The sequence below is a fragment of the Nerophis lumbriciformis genome, linkage group LG09 (genome assembly GCF_033978685.3).
Source record: "Nerophis lumbriciformis linkage group LG09, RoL_Nlum_v2.1, whole genome shotgun sequence".
Taxonomy (NCBI): Eukaryota; Metazoa; Chordata; class Actinopteri; order Syngnathiformes; family Syngnathidae; genus Nerophis; species Nerophis lumbriciformis.
In genome coordinates this window covers 31,986,597-32,005,412 of record NC_084556.2, presented here as the reverse complement: position 1 = coordinate 32,005,412, position 18,816 = coordinate 31,986,597, and the positions used below count along the sequence as shown (strand labels likewise).

The 18,816-nt window shown below is 41.3% G+C and overlaps 1 protein-coding gene across 2 annotated transcripts in view; it reads left to right on the top strand.

The window, feature by feature from the left end:
• fam222ba (family with sequence similarity 222 member Ba) overlaps positions 1–18,816 on the top strand; it is a 93,629-nt gene that overhangs the window by 58,443 nt on the left and 16,370 nt on the right. The window contains exons 1-2 of one of the 2 annotated variants that reach the window (XM_072913831.1): positions 7,677–7,800; positions 9,055–9,210. Coding sequence is in view for 1 of the 2 variants with exons in the window: in XM_061961941.2 (XP_061817925.1) it covers positions 7,719–7,800 (82 nt within the window). In the remaining variant the exon portion in view is untranslated. Of the gene's footprint in view, positions 1–7,672; positions 7,801–9,054; positions 9,211–18,816 lie in introns of those variants that run through there. The other variant, XM_061961941.2, reaches the window with a different exon arrangement.

The following is an 18,816-nucleotide window of genomic DNA, read 5'->3' as shown; positions in this document are numbered from 1 at the left end:
CATGTACTGATGACAATGCTGACACACTTAACACTTAACACAAACTATTCTCCCCTCTCCCCTCGGGCAGGAGACAACGGTCCATCCAGACCCACACCTCCCGTCACCTGAATAGTTTTTTCCCCTCGGCCATCAGGCACATCAATCCAATCCAATCCACTTTATTTATACAGCACATTTAAACAACAAAATGTTTCCAAAGTGCTGCACAACAATATTAAAAACAATATTCAAATATTATCCTTAGCTCCACCAATGACTGAATAAAGACAAAAAATAAATACATATAAATCCAATATAAAATAAATATGATTAAAAACGATTTTAAAGGGTAAAACCAATTAGAACAGTAAATACAAATCAAAATCAAAAAAAAAAAGAGGACAACAGAGGACCACACAACTCACGTAGTGTTAAAAGCCAGATAATAAAAGTGAGTCTTAAGATGAGACTTAAAACACTCCACTGTGGGAGCAGTTCGAACATGGAGGGGCAGAGTGTTCCAGAGCTTAGGGCCGACCACAGAGAAGGCCCTGTCTCCCCTGGTTTTAAGTCTGGTCTTGGGCACTACGAGCTGGAGCTGGCTCTCGGACCTCAGAGCGCGTGCAGGATTGTAAATTTGGATGAGGTCCGAGATATACTGAAGTGCCAGTCCATGTAAAGCTTTAAAAACAAACAGCAAGGTTTTAAAATCAATTCTAAGATGAACAGGGAGCCAGTGCAAGCACATGAACAATAATAAGATCTGATAGCTCATCAGGCACAGCTCATTTTATTACCTATTCTGTGTTATGTGTTTTATGTTGCACGATTGCACCAAGAAAAATTCCTGGTTTATGAACCCGTTCTCAAACAATGGCAATAAAAACTATTCTGATTCTGATTCTGATTTGTTGTTGTATTATCCTCTCTCTAGATTCTTATTAATCTACTTGTTAGTTTCCTGTTAAAACTGCTTACTTTCTGCTGCAACATGGTTCCATATACACTTCTTAAACTTTACGAAGCACTTATTTCTTGGAGTTTCGAGCTAGCTTAGTTTGGATATTAACATGCCGTCTAATAGCCTAGTCTAATGTTTTTTTTTCTGGTTTTTGCCCTTAACACTCTCCTTTGTCCAGGGATTTATTTCCTGAGTTTGTGAACAATAACAAATACAACAACATATTTTGTAATAATAAAAAATGTCGATCCAATCACAGTAATATCAACCGTAATTATAGATACTATATATGGTATTGTTACTGTCAATTGTATCGATCCGCCACCTCTGTTTACATTCAAGAGCTCTAGCTTAGTGGTTAGTAGTTAACATGGCTTACCCCGGATTTGCTGTGGATGCATAACGAGTGCTGAACGGCACCGCTGCGGAAACGTCTTCGCCCATCCCCCAATCCCTACTGCCATTTGATGCGCACTGTTGTGCCTAGGCCTTGCAGCGAAATAGCGTGGACTGCCAACATATCACACACACACACACACAAGGGGACGGCGTGGCGCAGTTGGTAGAGTGGCCGTGCCAGCAACCTGAGGGTTCCTGGTTCGATCCCCACCTTCTACCAACCTCATCACGTCCGTTGTGTCCTTGAGCAAGACACTGCACCCTTGCTCCTTATGGGTCGTGGTTAGCGCCTTGCATGGCAGCTCCCGCCATCAGTGTGTGAATGTGAAAATAGTGTCAAAGCGCTTTGAGTACCTTGAAGGTAGAAAAGCGCTATACAAGTATAACCCATATACCATTACCATTTACACACACACACACATCTCATTCAACTCTCACTAACCACTTCCCTGCTTCCCCGGCCCATGTATCAGCTGGTATTTAACACAGGTGCCCTAGTAGCTGTCCAAGATATCCCTGTAATATGATTTTTTAATTTTGGGCTACCAATAACAGCATGTCCTCATCCATTTGTGTCAACAAGGTGAAAACCCTTGACAAGTTACTTTCATGTCCGTCCCTGCCCATTGGGATGTTTCAAAGAACACCGTAATAAAAGCTCTATAGTCGGCCACATTTATATTTTTTATCATCAGAACAAGAAGAAGCCTGCAGCCAAGCCAGTCAAGTGCAGAATATCACCTGCAGAGAGGTGCCAGAGACCGCGAAGCCAGCCTGAAATCTGCATCCGTTTCACTGACTTTGCTATGATATTGGGAACACCTCCGAGTGTAGCCCGGTAAAGTTCAGTCATGCTACTTGCATTTTCTCAAACCTAGCTTGTCAAAAAGAAAGGTTACGGAATGCGCTATGTCCTCCATTGTTGATGCGGCTTTTCTCATCTTGCCTGTAAAACTAATAGTGCGTTCCAGTTACCAGAGGTCAGAAATCAAGATGACCACATCCACGAAAGCTATTTGTGCCCTTTCCTCATTTGAATATAAACAATTTATGGAACATATATGTAGGCTCCAGCGCCCCCCGCGACCCCAAAAGGGAATAAGCGGTAGAAAATGGATGGATAGATGGATATGTAGTCCTTCTGCAACCTTCAAAACATGGTGGATGAAGAGGAAACACAGACGCTATTGCTAGCAATGTCGAGTGTTTAAAACACATGACAACATTTAATTTACATTACAGTAACATTACCAAATGTATAAACGTCGAACAATACATTGTATATGACTGATTTAATGCTACAAAAATAAGTAGAAGTGCTAGTAACCGGTATTACAAAAGCATTTACTATAGTTTACATTTACATTTACATTTACATTTAGAGCAGCCATCTTTGAAGCCAATTCGAGGGTGGTGAGGACTCTTCAACTTTTCCAGTAGGAAATCCATCCTCAGGGGTTAAAATTTACGAGTCGTAACTCGGAAACCCTGGCAAATGGAATGGTTACAACTCGGGATGGGTACCTTTCACAGTTGAACCAATACGGTACCAATTCCTGGTACATGGTAATCAATACCGGTACCAATGTTCAGTACTTTTGTGTGTCTTAATAAACATGAATTGTTTTTAATAACAATATCCAATTTTGTATTGCAACATTTGAAAATTATCTGATTATGACAACTGCTGTTTTATCATCAAATTTCTGAGTCAGTTGCATTGTTGGCATTGAAAATTGCAACAATACCTGAAAGAAGTTTGACTGAGTTTGCTCTCAGTGCTGCTAGAGTGATGGCCAAGTGTTAGGGATGTAACAATATGTACATTTTATATCACGGTTATCATGATCAAAATTAGCACCGTTATTATAATTACAATATTCTTGAATGTGCCCAAAAAGTACTTATACACACACTGACATTTTTTTATTTTTTTAAATAACTAAAATAAATAGACACACTGTTAGAAAAGCCACTATGTTGCATGTTTCTTATGCATTATTGATATTGTTTTAGTCCTAGTATTTTATCTGTTTTTTTATCTAAGCTTTTATGGTTTTAAATATTTGATTGTATTTAAGCACTTTAAGACTTCCATCCATCCATTTTCTACCGCTTGTCCCTCTTGGGGTCGCTGTGATGGCTGCTGCCTAACCCAGCTGCATTTGGGCAGAAGGCGGTGTACACCCTGGACAAGTCGCCACCTCATTGCAGGGCCAACACAGATAGACAACATTCACACTCACATTCCCACACTAGGGACATTTTAGTGTTGCCAATCAACCTATACCCAGGTGCATGTCTTTGGAGGTGGGAGGAAGCTGGAGTACCTGGAGGGAACCCGCGCAGTCCACACAGAAAGACCCCAAACCCGGGGATCGAACCCAGGACTATATTATTGTGAGGCACCAGCACTAACCCCTTCACCGCCGTGCTGCCCACTTTAAGATTGATTTAAATCTAAAGTGTGTTTCAAATACAATTATACAAGTAATTCTTGCTTGCGATCTAGCACCAGTCAGTCCATGAGCATATCAAAGTGCAGTTATCAATCACGGTTTTTGATCATTTTATTTAAAATTGTAATACTAACTGTGGAGAGTTTTACTGTGGTTATATCATTAATACCGTTTATTGCTACATCCCTAGTTACAGCCGTCTGGACGTGACGTCACACGCAACCCCAGGTACCACAATGTGGCAACCTTAGAATTTACATGAATCAGTGCCCGGTAGGACTAGCGGGATTCATTCTGTGTCACAAAAAAAGTACCGGATTCGACACCCACTCCTAGCTAGTTCCAACCTGTACCGTGGCAAGCAGAACAGTACTTAACCACATGATGTAAACAGATAAATCTTCATGATGTTCACTCACACTAGCTTAGTTACTTATATGAATGAGTCTGCTAAGTGAAGTCTGCATACATAATTTGTTCATGAGGGTTGAATAATTTGGAGTGCAACTGTAATTAATGTGATCATTCTTCCCACCAGTTATTAATAGCCACCTCTTTGCAAAATACACAAAGTCCAAGCCATCTGCGCTCGCTCAAACACGGACACATGCGTGCATGCTGCATATGTGCCATATAATTTACGCTTATTCAATGATAACCACCATTCTGCACAATAGTTATATAACAATTGGGAATAAGCCACATAGTTAGGAAGTTGCAGTAATACACTGTTGTATAATGAAGTGATGACATGCACAAATGGGTCAAAGCTCAAATGCCTTAGAGTTGTGTGAGCGCAGGTCAGCAAAGAGGAGGCAGAGGGAATCGTGCCCAAGTCTGGCACTGTTAAAAATGTCAGTGTGTGTGTGCCCAATATGTACAAGTAGCTTTGACAGTGGTGCTGCTACGGACAGTTGGGTTTCCTCTCCCTCCCAGCTTTGCACTGTAAGGCAGCGTGTCAGCTGGGACATTACCATAGGCTGACCTTTGCCGTCGCACTCCTCACTGCATCGCTTTCTGACATTCAGGGGCGCTGTGGGGGAACACAAGAAGGGGGCGAAATTGATGGCCTTGTGGCTGATTTTCGCCTGTAGTGAGTTGATGTCTGTGTGTTCTTTCAAAAGGGGAGTACTTACACTAGGCCATTCAATTATGGCTGGACTTGGGCACAACTCCCCCACCCTCTAACGGCCCCCAGCCCTTCTTTAGCCATCAATTCTGTAGTGCTGTATAACTGCAATTTCCCTGATTTTTGTATTTCCACTCATATTTTTAGGCATTCTAAATATTTATATGGTAGAAGGAGCCCGCTGTCACTATTTACATTTCAACTGCAAGGGATGTCAAGTGTGTATAATTATTAAATTGTTAAATAAATAGATAATGTGGGAGTACAGTCCATCGGGAAGCCAACTGATAGTCATAGGGGGATATTCTCCCGGGCTTAGCCATGTCAGCCCGCAGCTGTGCGTGGAAGAGTGTTCCACCCTGGGTCACAACTCGGGTCAGCTAGCACCTCATCCATACTGGTTTCTCTCCAGAAATGATCCGTGGCCACCTGGTTTTTTCTCCAGGCAGAAGAGGGGGGACAGAGCAAAAAAGTTGCAGATAAACTGGTCTAAAAGGTCATAGATTCTGAGACATAGATTTGCTGATATAGAGTGTATACTCTGAGTTTAGCTTGGTGAAAAGCTCATGCTATGGCTTGCTGATTTGCTAACATCTTTGTTGCTAACGTTAGCTGTTGCTGGAGTGTGACTCTGTGGTTGAGCTGCTTCGGTGGTAAACAAACTCCTTTTTACAAAGAAATACTATCATTCTACCTTTACCAATGGTGCTATTGGTGAGTTTTTGTAAAGCATTCATCGAGCCAACAACCCAAGTAGAGTCTCTGATGCGGAGAAGAGACGACTCATTTTACACGAGAAGCTCATCGCTCACTGCTCCTCCCTTTGCCCAATAATATTAGAGATAAAACGTTTTAGTAATGTGATTAAAAATCTAAAAATGACTGTAATTAATTAATTGCAACTAACGCGATACCCTATGTAAAAGATCCATATTCTTGTGGACATGGCCTTGGGTGTGAAGTGGGCCCAAGTACGGTACAATTGGCTCTGAAATTTTATTACCCATCACATAAATCAAACTGGCGTGTCACAATTTTCAGCTTTGAAAACCAGAGCAAAAGCAGCGAGGTATTTGATATGTTTTTTGTTTTTTTCAAACCCAGGCCCCAGTTGTTGTCAGAGAGATTGCAGTTATATCTTTATGTGAAATCTTGGCAACATGATAAATGAGAGCTGGAAATCCTGCCTGCTGACATCAAGGCGCTGTGTACCTAAACTCTTTCCAAGGCTAAGGGGAAAAGAATAACATATCAGACCAATTAAAGTTAATGCATGGTGACATAGTGAATCGAGAGCAGGGATTGCTGCCATATGGTGGTCCAGGCTGTAAATCACAGGGCTCGGGAGGGGAAGAGGAGGTGGCTCAGTGGCATTCAGAATCAAATGCCCTAACCAAAATCCTCACATCTATCACAAGACAGCAGCTACACCTCCCTCCCACCAATCTAGCATTTACTCCATACCCCCTGACACCCACCCCCACCTTGCTGATGTGCCCCTGCAGCACCCCAAGGTGCAACACCCTCAGGTATCTGTGTAGAAGGTGGCAGCTTCATTAAGGCTTTTCCCCCTCCTCTCACTGGGAGGATTTAAATGAGCTGTCGACCTGACCTTTTCGAGCTCCTGCTTTTTAAAAGAAGTTCAGCTACCTCCTTCCCCCCTCTGCAATAGCCCAACCCTCCGAAACCTGCAACCTGCCCTTTGCATCTTCCCACCTCTCTCTGTTTCACTTTGTCACCCTTCCCTCTGTGTCTTTTCTCCCCGCAGAGGAGTGAGACACTTTTAAGCCATCACCCCGTGGCAGACGAGCATGCCAAGGCCGTTTTGTGGGTAATTGCCTCTCCTCATGGAAGTTGTTTGTCTGCACATACTTGCCGCATTCATCTGATGCCGCGCAGTAAAATAAGAGGGCACCAACTCTTTAGACTTAATTTGCTCCCTGACTGTTCTTTAGTGCTGATTAAGCAAGCATCTGTGTTGTTGGTAGAAGAGCGGTAAGCCAAGTGGAGCATGGCTAACGTTTTCTCCCTCTCTGTTACATCAGGGTTATTGCACAGAGTGGCAGGCATTTATTGAAGCTGTAGCCTCATTTATTCATTTATCTGCACTCCATCCTGGACCAGCTCCATTGTCCTCCAAAACAAATGCTTGCAAGACTGTAGTATCGATCAGACACTACCTTGTCAGCGGCGGGTTTCTTAAATGTGTCCTTTTCAAGTGTACAGGAGTCATTAATTTGCGCCGCTGTGGTCTAGCGAGAACAAAGAGGTAAAGGGCAGGTAGCCGGGTCCTACTAACTGACTAACATACGGTGCGACGAAATGGTGATGCTTCATTTGAAGCCACAGACCCTCGGACTCACTGTACTTCAGATGTGTGATGTTTAATTCAGGTTGTTAGTGGCATCAAATGTCACTGCAAGTGTGAATAATGGAACTTTGACTTCCTTAGTGGGGATGTGTGGGGGGAGGAGGAGCAGATACCTGCATTGACATTGTAACCTTGCTTGCAAACATGGAACACTGGGGTCAAATGTCTGCTGTACAGGATGTTGGTTCTCAGAAAGTACAAAATAAGAATAATAGTGAAGGGAGATGTCCAGCCCTCTGGTCCTTAGCCCCCAAAACTATTTTTTTTAATATCCCTGTCTTAAGGTGTTTGCGTTCTCGGAATAAAAGCACTGCATCGGTATCCTTAAGCAAACTAACCACCCACCTCTTTGTTTTATTCTCCCTTTGCAGTGTAAGGAGAAGTGTGTGTCCCATGTTGCATTAGTGTCCGTGTGAAATGCTGGCCTGTCTGCCAGGGCCAGGTGACCTCCCCCTCCAGCTTCTCCCCCACACGCAGATGAACACTGGACCTCAGAAATGTAAGTAGTGCGGTGCGGACAAAATGAGCTCTCAGCACAGGCCCTCACAACAAACCAGTCTGTTCCAATGCTGATATCACATATTCATGCTCGCCTTGGTACTGATTCCTATTTGCAGCACAATGAGATGCTCTTGCTACAGAATGACAGGTCTGTCTGGTTCAGGTGTGTTGAAAGTGCAGGCTGTGCAATATTTTCATCCTGCTCCTTTTCTTTTTTTTATTGGTCCTCGGCATTTGCTTAATTTTGCATGATATCTTGATGAGTGAGATACTATGTTAGATAGGAAACCAATTTTGTCACCCATACCACACAGCGAAGTTGATATTTTGTTAAATACATTCACAATCATTATGAGAGAAAAGAACACACATCTTTTTTATTTACCATATTAAAGATGATAAAAAATGCTTGAAAGATGTGAGTCACCGTTGTAGCCTGCAAAGCCCTCTAAACAACTTCAAAACCCTCTAGCGACGTTTTACATACACAATGCAAGTCTATATATAATGTAGTAACAGACGCGTTCATAACAATATGTAATATGTTCAATATTTACCGTATTTTGATCATTTTAATAATTTCCGGGATTGTCATGCACATTGATATGTTTCCATAAAGGGGAATTGCACTTTTTTGGCAATTTTGAGGTGCTCCTGCTCATACTGGTCACAGTAGAAGTGGTCTCGCAGCTGTGCGAGTACGTTCTCTGCACTGCTGTACGATTTCGCCGGCAACCAGCCGACACTTGAGCATATTTTTGCTTTAGTGCAGTCGTACAGTTACCCTTTAAAGGGGAACTGCACTTTCTTTTTTTGTTTAATCGTTCACAATCATTATGAGAGACATGATGATGGATGTTTTTTTGTTTTTTTATGCATTCTAAATATTAAATAAATGCGATCAAAAGTCCGCTTACAATGGAGCCCTTGGGAGCCGATCAATTCTGCCTATAAAGCCCTTAAAAAAACATCCAAACACCTCCATTAGGGTTTTATATACATACTGTAAGTATATATCTAATGTAGTAATGGGCACATTAATAATAACACTTAATATTTACATATTTTGATCATTTTGAGATCATTAATTACAAAAACGCATCATAATGTTTGCTTTTTTTGTTCTTCATCACTGATTATTTCTCTTTGCAGACTTCATGAGAGCCATCAAGCATAATAAAACATCACTTACTGTATAAGGTCTGCTCTCATTAGATACCAACCCCTGGGATCTTCATATATTCCCATTTAGATGGAGAACGATTCACAATCCTTGCGACGAAACAGGGTGAGAAGGCAAGGGGGTAAACAAGCGTCTTTCCGTGTCGTTCTCGCCTGTTCCGGGTCCTAAATGGCTGTCAAAGTGTACCAACTTGTTGGATTACATCCTCAGCCATCTACTTTCAAGGTGAGATAAATGATTGATTAACTACAATAAACGTCCAAGGAGCAGGAAAGCAAGGACCACTCGATAATGTAAACATATGCAAACACTGTCGTGATCACGTCGCCACTATAAATAGTCTGCTTTAGCGCTTATAAAAACAATATCACTCTAATACTTGGTTAATATTCAAGTCACGAAATGTAAATTGAGTATTGTTGGCACTTTTGAATGGTTATTTATTGGGTTTTATGGGCGGAATAGAGGACCTCCCATTGGCTCTGCTGTAATGCAGCCTTTTATTTACGTTTATTTAATATTTAGAAAGCATTAAAAAAAAAAATCCATCCGTCGTCATGTCTTTCATAATGATTGCAAATGACAGCCAAAAATTTAAAAAAAATTGCAGTTCCCCTTTAAGATAGCTAATCATGTATTGACCTACATTAGATTGGTCAATTTTAATGCACCAAATGTGTGACTATATGATGACACCCAAGCCTGTAACGATTAATTGATAAAATCAATTAGTTTGATTATGAACCAGAGCTTTGATTTACATTTAGTGGCTTTGATGTATCGTTTTATGAGTGCAACTATTAAAACAGTTACAATTTATGCAGGCTAAAGCTTTTCCATCCATCCATCCATTTTCTACCGCTTATTTCCTTCGGGGTCGCGGGGGGCGCTGGAGCCTATCTCAGCTACAATCGGGCGGAAGGCGGGGTACACCCTGGACAAGTCGCCAGCTCATCGCAGGGCCAACACAGATAGACAGACAACATTCACACTCACATCCACACACTAGGGCCAATTTAGTGTTGCCAATCAACTTATCCCCAGGTGCATGTCTTTGGAGGTGGGAGGAAGCCGGAGTACCTGGAGGGAACCCACGCAGCTTTTGTTTAGATGAATGTATTGTAAGAGAGGGAGCAACAAATTGGACAAAATAAAAATATCAAGGGACAGTGTTGAGACAAATTGGCCCCCATTCCAAAAGCTCACTGCCTTGAAAACATTGGTGGAATTGATCCATATAAGCATGTCCAATGGACAGTTCATTCATTCCTTTCATAAGCAGGTGCTTAGAAAAAGCACACACCTATGATTATTTAAAAATACTTTGTTCAAAATAATTATACTTTATTCCAAAAATAATATTCATTCTTGCTTGTGTTTACCTATGACCAAAAGTAAACAGATAACATACAGTACTTTTTTCCAAAATAGTGTACATTGTTTGTAGCCAGCAGCTAGCTTGAGCTAGCAGACTACTACAGTGGGTTAGTTTTTGCTTCATGCCTCACTTAAAGGGTGAGTGAAGAATGAGTGAAGAATCCACTACCGATCTGATAAGACCTGATAAGTTAGACCGAGAAAGTGATGATACATTATTATCTTCTCACAGATGCTACCTGGTGGTTGTTTAAGTACACTGCTGCTAGTCTCACCAACCCACAATCCCTAACGCTTCAGTCACAAGCAGGATTCTTACAGGAATGAGGCAAAAACTAACCCAGACCTACTGTAAATGCTACATGAGAAACAGAATAACACATGCAATGATTCGAAATTACCAGTCTGAAAATACCGTGAACACACCAACATGTTAAAAGTGATGTTCTGCCGTCTTTTTGTTAGCTCATTAATCCAAGTTAAAGTTAAAGTCCCAACGATAGTCACACACACACTAAGAGTGGTGAAAATATCCTCTGCATTTGACCCTATGTTCACCCCCTGGGAGGTGAGGGGAGCAGTGAGCAGCAGCGGTGGCCGTGCTCAGGAATCATTTGGTGATTTAACCCCCAATTCCAACCCTTGATGCTGAGTGCTAAGCAGGGAGGCAATGGGTCCCATTGTTTGGCTTTGCTTCCATGCTGGAAATGGGAAAATTCACACCAAATACTTTTTTTTTCCTGAAGTGATCATATTAACGATTGTGGCAGTTGTTAATGCAACACGTTCGTGCCATGTACCTGTTAAAGATCAAAACTTTAGGACTCAGTCTTGCATTCAGCTCTGTAAAAAGCTTATTCAAATACCAATAAAACTCACAATGCACTGCATTTACAATGTCACCCTTTCAAGCTCTATTACAGGAATTGGCTTTAAACAAGCTTTTTCAAACATATGTTTACACTTTAACTATATTGTTTTACTTTTTAAAGATTGAAGTACCTAGATCCTAGCCTCCCAAAGTGGAGTATGTGTATGCCTAAGGGTTTGCCAATTCTCATAAGGGTACGTGAATACGTCTAAACCCTCATACTACGCAGTGCACTTGAACCTCATCTTGTGAACAGCAATGTGCCGAACACACAAGGCAATGCAGTGGGCACAGTGCATACAGGACGCATGCAGACATACACAAAGTTTTTCATTGGTAAGTTTATTATATAAACAAATATTTAAATATGACTATTATGTGGGTTCTGTACCGAGGATGTCGTTGTGGCTTGTGTTCAGCCCTTTGAGACACTTGTGATTTAGGGCTATATAAATAAACATTGATTGATTGATTGATTGATATTATGTTATGCATTATTAATGTTTCATATTGATGTCATTTTTATTGTGTGCTAAATGAGAGCCATAAAATGTTAACATTAAAACTATAATAGCATAAACGCTCCTCCGCCTCTGACTGAGTGCTTTACTTAGTGTACCTCCATCTCGTTCTTATTTCACGACTTAGCCAGACTGCAAAACACCACGGACAGAGACATCCAGAACAGTGCACAAGCTAATGCCAAAATACATTAACCTTTTTATTTGACGCTTTGGCATTGTTTAACACGAGTATCCAACATTGTAACAATGATAATAAGTCAGAAAAGACAAAATGTATCAGAAGTCCCCTTTAAGGAGTAGAGAAGGACACAATGTTAACTCACTAGCATAGCTATTGTCATGATATGCAGCTAAACTGACTGTGATACACAACGTGGCCAGCAGATGTTGCTGGATCATGATGTTTAGGTAAACGTAACGAAGAAGACACGGGCTATATATTCAGATGTATGGATGCATTCATGGAGGGGGTAATAAATGTTGCGCATAAGCTCGTTTCCACATGATGAAATTTGGTCATTAATAGATGAACAACACATTGTGTGAGAAGTGGGGGGAGGGGGACAAGCTTAATTCTGCATCAGCTGGATTCAAGGAGACATTGAGGCCACCAGAGGGACTAAAGCTGACTGGTAATGTGGACAGCAACTGGCGATCCTTTAAGCAGCAGTTTGAACTGTACATGGCTGCGGTGGGATTGGTGTCAAAATCCGACGCCAGGAAAATAGCGCTGCTTCTCACAGTAGCTGTACCCCAAGCCATCGAAGTCTTCAGCATGTTTGAATTCAAAGGAGCTGATGACAGACCCAAATATGATGAAGCGATTGAGAAGTTTGATGCATATTGTTCGCCACTAAAGAACACTGTATATGAAAGGTACGAGTTCCGGTCACGTGTGCAACAAACCGCTGAGACTTTTGACAGCTCCATGACTGATTTAAAGCTAAAAGCGCTGTCGTGTGAGTTTGGCGATTTAAAAGGCCCTAATGATCTGCGATCAAATTGTATATAGCGTTTGCGATAAACGGACAAGGGAAAGGCTGCTAGGAGAGGCTAAGTTAACTTTGGAGGAGGCAGAGCGAATGTGCCTTGCAATCGAGGTGTCCCAGCAACATGCAAAGACTTTTAATGAACCTGCAAGCGTCGCTTCTATTATCGATAATGCAAGAATAGCTGTGGTCAAGAACAAAACGAAAATAATTATGACAAAAAATACTGATAAAAATTATGTGAAATACCCCTGCAAACAATGTGGTTACAAACATGATTCCAGACAATGTCTAGCCTATGGAAAAAGATGCTCCAACTGTAATGGGGAAAAATAACTTTGTAAATCTCAAGTCCGTGCGGCAAGTCGTGGAAACAGACCTGAGTGAAACTTTCTTCATGGGTCGTGGTGTCATCATGTGATAAATACTACCACTTCGGATCAGAGCTAAGTGTTGCAGATGGACTACTAGAGGCAGTAGAATTGTGATTCCCTAAAGCCTGAGATTGGATATACTTCATAGAATACATAAAGGACACCTGGGAATCGAAAAGTGCAATAGGAGGGCTCGAGAAACTGTTTAATGGCCTGGCATCAACAAGGACATTGAAAAAAATGATTGGACAATGTGGAGCTTACAAGAAGTACCAAAGCAAACAAGTGACGGAAACCCATGTTGATTCCTGATCTTCCTATCGCTCCTTGGAAGAAAGTAGGCCCAGATTTATTTCACTGTAATGGCAAAGAATACTTGTTGGTGATTGATAATTATTCAAACTATCCTGAGATTGCTCTACTCTCAAGTGCAACAGCCAACACTGTCATTACTTGTGTCAAATCCATCTTTGCCAGACATTGTATACCAGAAACTGTGGTTAGTGACAATGATCCTTGTTATAAATGTAAGGAATGGCAACAGTTTGCAAAACAGTATGGCTTTAACCACGTCACATCCAGTCCTCTACATGCACAAGCAAATGGCAAAGCTGAAAAAGGTGTGTATATCATCAAGCGGCTTCTAAAAAAGTCAAAGGACAGTAATTCAGATCCTTATTTCTCCTCTTGAATGTGGATTTTCCCCAGTAGAACTTTTAATGAATCAAAATCTACGTACAACTCTACCATACTACACAGAGTTCAAACAGGAACAAATACAAACCCTGTTTCCATATGAGTTGGGAAATTGTGTTAGATGTAAATATAAACGGAATGATTTGCAAATCATTTTCAACCCATATTCAGTTGAATATGCTACAAGGACAACATATTTGATGTTCAAATTGATAAACTTTTTTTTTTTTTTGCAAATAATCATTAACTTTAGAATTTGATGCCAGCAACACGTGACAAAGAAGTTGGGAAAGGTGGCAATAAATAATGATAAAGTTGAGGAATGCTCATCAAACACTTATTTGGAACATCCCACAGGTGTGCAGGCGAATTGGGAACAGGTGGGTGTCATGATTGTGTATAAAAACAGCTTCCCGAAAAATGCTCAGTCTTTCACAAGAAAGGATGGGGCGAGGTACACCCCTTTGTCCACAACTGCGCGAGCAAATAGTCAAAAAGTTTAAGAACAACGTTTCTCAAAGGGCAATTGCAAGAGGGATTTCAACATCTATGGTCCATAATATCATCAAAAGGTTCAGAGAATCTGGAGAAATCACTCCACGTAAGCGACATGGCTGGAAACCAACATTGAATGACCGTGACCTTCGATCCCTCAGACGGCACTGTATCAAAAACCGACATCAATCTCTAAAGGATATCACCACATGGGCTCAGGAACACTTCAGAAAACCACTGTCACTAAATACAGTTCGTCGCTACATCTGTAAGTGCAAGTTAAAGCTCTACTATGCAAAGCGAAAGCCATTTATCAACAACATCCAGAAACGCCGCCAGCTTCTCTGAGCCCGAGATCATCTAAGATGGACTCATGCAAAGTGGAAAAGTCTTCTGTGGTCTGACAAGTCCACATTTCAAATTGTTTTTGGAAATATTCGACATCGTGTCATCCGGACCAAAGGGGAAGCGAACCATCCAGACTGTTATTGACAAAAAGTTCAAAAGCCAGCATCTGTGATGGTATGGGGGTGCATTAGTGCCCAAGGCATGGGTAACTTACACATCTGTGAAGGCACCATTAATGCTGAAAGGTACATACAGGTTTTGGAACAACATATGCTGCCATCTCAGCGCCGTCTTTTTCATGGACGCCCCTGCTTATTTCAGCAAGACAGTGCCAAGCCACATTCAGCACGTGTTACAACAGCGTGGCTTCGTAAAAAAAGAGTGCAGGTACTTTTCTGGCCTGCCTGCAGTCCAGACCTGTCTCCCATCGAAAATGTGTGGTGCATTATGAAGCGTAAAATACGACAGCGGAGACCCCGAACTGTTGAACGACTGAAGCTCTACATAAAACAAGAATGGGAAAGAATTCCACTTTCAAAGCTTCAAAAATTAGTTTCCTCAGTTCTCAATCGTTTATTGAGTATTGTTAAATGGGAACATTATCACCAGACCTATGTAAGCGTCAATATATACCTTGATGTTGCAGAAAAAAGACCATATATTTTTTTAACCGATTTCCGAACTCTAAATGAGCGAATTAAACGCCTTTGTAATATTCGCTCTCGGAGCGATGACAACGTGACGTCACATCGGGAAGCAATCCGCCATTTTCTCAAACATCGAGTCAAATCAGCTCTGTTATTTTCCGTTTTTTCGACTGTTTTCCGTACCTTGGAGACATCATGCCTCGTCGGTGTGTTGTCGGAGGGTGTAACAACACGAACAGGGACGGATTCAAGTTGCACCAGTGGCCCAAAGATGCGAAAGTTGCAAGAAATTGGACGTTTGTTCCGCACACTTTACCGACGAAAGCTATGCTACGACAGAGATGGCAAGAATGTGTGGATATCCTGCGACACAGATGCATTTCCAACGATAAAGTCAAAGAAATCTGCCGCCAGACCCCCATTGAATCTGCCGGAGTGTGTGAGCAATTCAGGAACAAAGGACCTCGGTAGCACGGCAAGCCATGGCGGCAGTTTGTTCCCGCAGACGAGCGAGCTAAACCCCCTGGATGTTTTGGCTCACATCGTCCCTTATGCCACCGAAGATGATCAAGAGAAGAATATCGACCCTAGCTTCCCTGGCCTGGTGACATCAACTCCAAAACTGGACAGATCAGCTTTCAGGAAAAGAGCACGGATGAGTGTATGTCTACAGAATATATTAATTGATGAAAATTGGGCTGTCTGCACTCTCAAAGTGCATGTTGTTGCCAAATGTATTTCATATGCTGTAAACCTAGTTCATAGTTGTTAGTTTCCTTTAATGCCAAAAAAACACATACCAATCGTTGGTTAGAAGGCGATCGCCGAATTCGTCCTCGCTTTCTCCCGTGTCGCTGGCTGTTGTGTCGTTTTCGTCGGTTTCGCTTGCATACGGTTCAAACCGATATGGCTCAATAGCTTCAGTTTCTTCTTCAATTTCGTTTTCGCTACCTGCCTCCACACTACAACCATCCGTTTCAATACATGCGTAATCTGTTGAATCGCTTAAGCCGCTGAAATCCGAGTCTGAATCCGAGCTAATGTCGCTATAGCTTGCTGTTCTTTCCGCCATGTTTGTTTGTATTCACTATGTGACGTCACAGGAAAACGGACGGGTGTTTATAACGATGGTTAACATCAGGCACTTTGAAGCTTTTTTTAAGGATATTGTGTAATGGGTAAAATTTTGAAAAAAACTTCGAAAAATATAATAAGCCACTGGGAACTGATTTTTAATGGTTTTAACCATTCTGAAATTGTGATAATGTTCCCCTTTAAAAGAAAAGGTGATGTAACACAGTGGTGAACATGCCCTTTCCCAACTACTTTGGCACGTGTTGCAGCCATGAAATTCTAAGTTAATTATTATTTGCAAAAAAAAAAAAAAGTTTATGAGTTTGAACATCAACTATCTTGTCTTTGTAGTGCATTCAATTGAATATGGGTTGAAAAGGATTTGCAAATCATTGTATTCCGTTTATATTTACATCTAATACAATTTCCCAACTCATATGGAAAAGGGGTTTGTACAAACAAAACTGGAGAACCTGAAATTAAAGCAAAAGCAGTACTTTGACAAGACAACTAAAGCACTCAAACCACTTGCAAAGGATGACATTGTGAGAGTACAATATCAAGATGCGTGGAAAAGAAAAGCTACTGTTCTTAAGGAAGTAGGTCCAAGATCCTATGAAGTGAGAACTGAGGAGGGACACGTTCTGAGAAGAAACTGTCGAAGCCTTCTGAAAACCAAAAAGACATTCCAAAAGATTGATGAAGATGATGATGATGGAAGTAATGCTGTGTTTCAAGATGACACAATTCCTCAGATGAACTGTGATGGACACGTGCAGACTAATTTAAATGATGCTACTCCAGTGCTACCCACATTGAGAAAATCTGAGCGTCATATTAAGAAACCTGTTAGACTTGATTTGTAAAGCAATAGTCTGCATATTGTGGATATATATTTTTTAGAAAAATAATATAGTGAAAGTATAGGTAAAAAAATGTATTGTTAAAAAAACTAATGTGATTAATCCTTACGACATGTATGCATTTGTTTTACAGCAACTATGTCTATTAGAGCAGATGTTAAATCAAGTTGCCTTCTGCATGGTATGTATGATCAAAAGTTTAAATAAAGGAGGATGTCATGATATGCAGCTAAACTGACTTTGATACACAATGTGACCAGCAGATGGTGCTGGATAATGATGTTCAGGTAAATGTAACAAAGAAGACATGGGCTATATATTCAGATGTATGGACGCATTCATGGAGGGAGGATTAAATGTTGAGCGTAATCTCGTTGTTCACATGATAAAGTTTGGTCATTAATAGATGAACAACACCGCTATGTGTGCTAATATCAGATTTTAATTGGCTATCATGCTAGACTGGCCGATTTGCAGAATCGTAGAACTTCTGGAGCTGCATGGCAGATAGTTAGCAGAGCGCCAGGCTTTATTTTGTGGTGTGTAGCAAAGCCTTTTTACCACTCCAAAGCTGCCCTCTATGAAGTTTTGGCTGTATACACGGGAAAAATCAGTGGCACGGGAACTTTAAAACCTTCCGTTTCAGCACCTCTTATCTCAAAAATGGTAAGGGAGTTGATATATTTTTCATTAAATATGAATGTGCCATCATTAAAAAGTGAATTTGTATCACTGGGCACCTTTAAAGATATTTTCCCTCACATCAGGGTCAAGTAATTATAGTAATTAGGGTTTTCATAGCTATAACTCAATTTCTCAGGTCAGAATCACCTGCAATTGTTAATATATGGCCTTGCAATGGGATGTCATCCTCACCCTGACTGGAGTCCAAAACGTGATTAAAAGAGTAGTTTATTCACAAAAATACATGTTGTTTATTTGATCATAAAAAGACGCTTCAAAATATCAATTCAATCCTCAAAAGTCTTCCTCCTCCTCCTGTTTTCCATCCTTACATTTTCTACCGCTTGTCCCTTTCGGGGCTGTGGGGGGGCTGGAGCTTATCCCAGCTGCACTCAGACGGAAGGTGGGCTACACCCTGAACAAGTCTCCACCTCATCACAGGGGCAACACAGGTAGACGGCAAACATTCACACTCACATTCTCACACTAGGGCAATCGTCGTGTCTTTTTCTTCAGAAATGGCAACTCCGCCTCAGTGCGACCTATTTTCTACAGCATTTTTTTTCCTTTGCCGTAAAATGCTCCAGCTCATCAAGACTGTAATTTCAGAATCACAGTAATCAGCCAACCCCCTGGGAGATCAGCAAGCATGAGGGAGTCTGCTAAGTGCCAGCGTCTGTTGCCTCACTCAGGCAGGCTAGTGACATGGTGCTGCTATCAACAAGACTGGTACTCCGCTTCCCCTTTGTGCGGCTCACCATGACACAACCAAGCTCAGAACCAAAGTGTAGTTCAATTGGATTTTCTGTCCAACTCTATAATCTCTTTTGGGGGTGTTGCGTACTTCACTCAGCACTGTTTGTCTTAGCTGTGTGTCTATCGCCCCCCC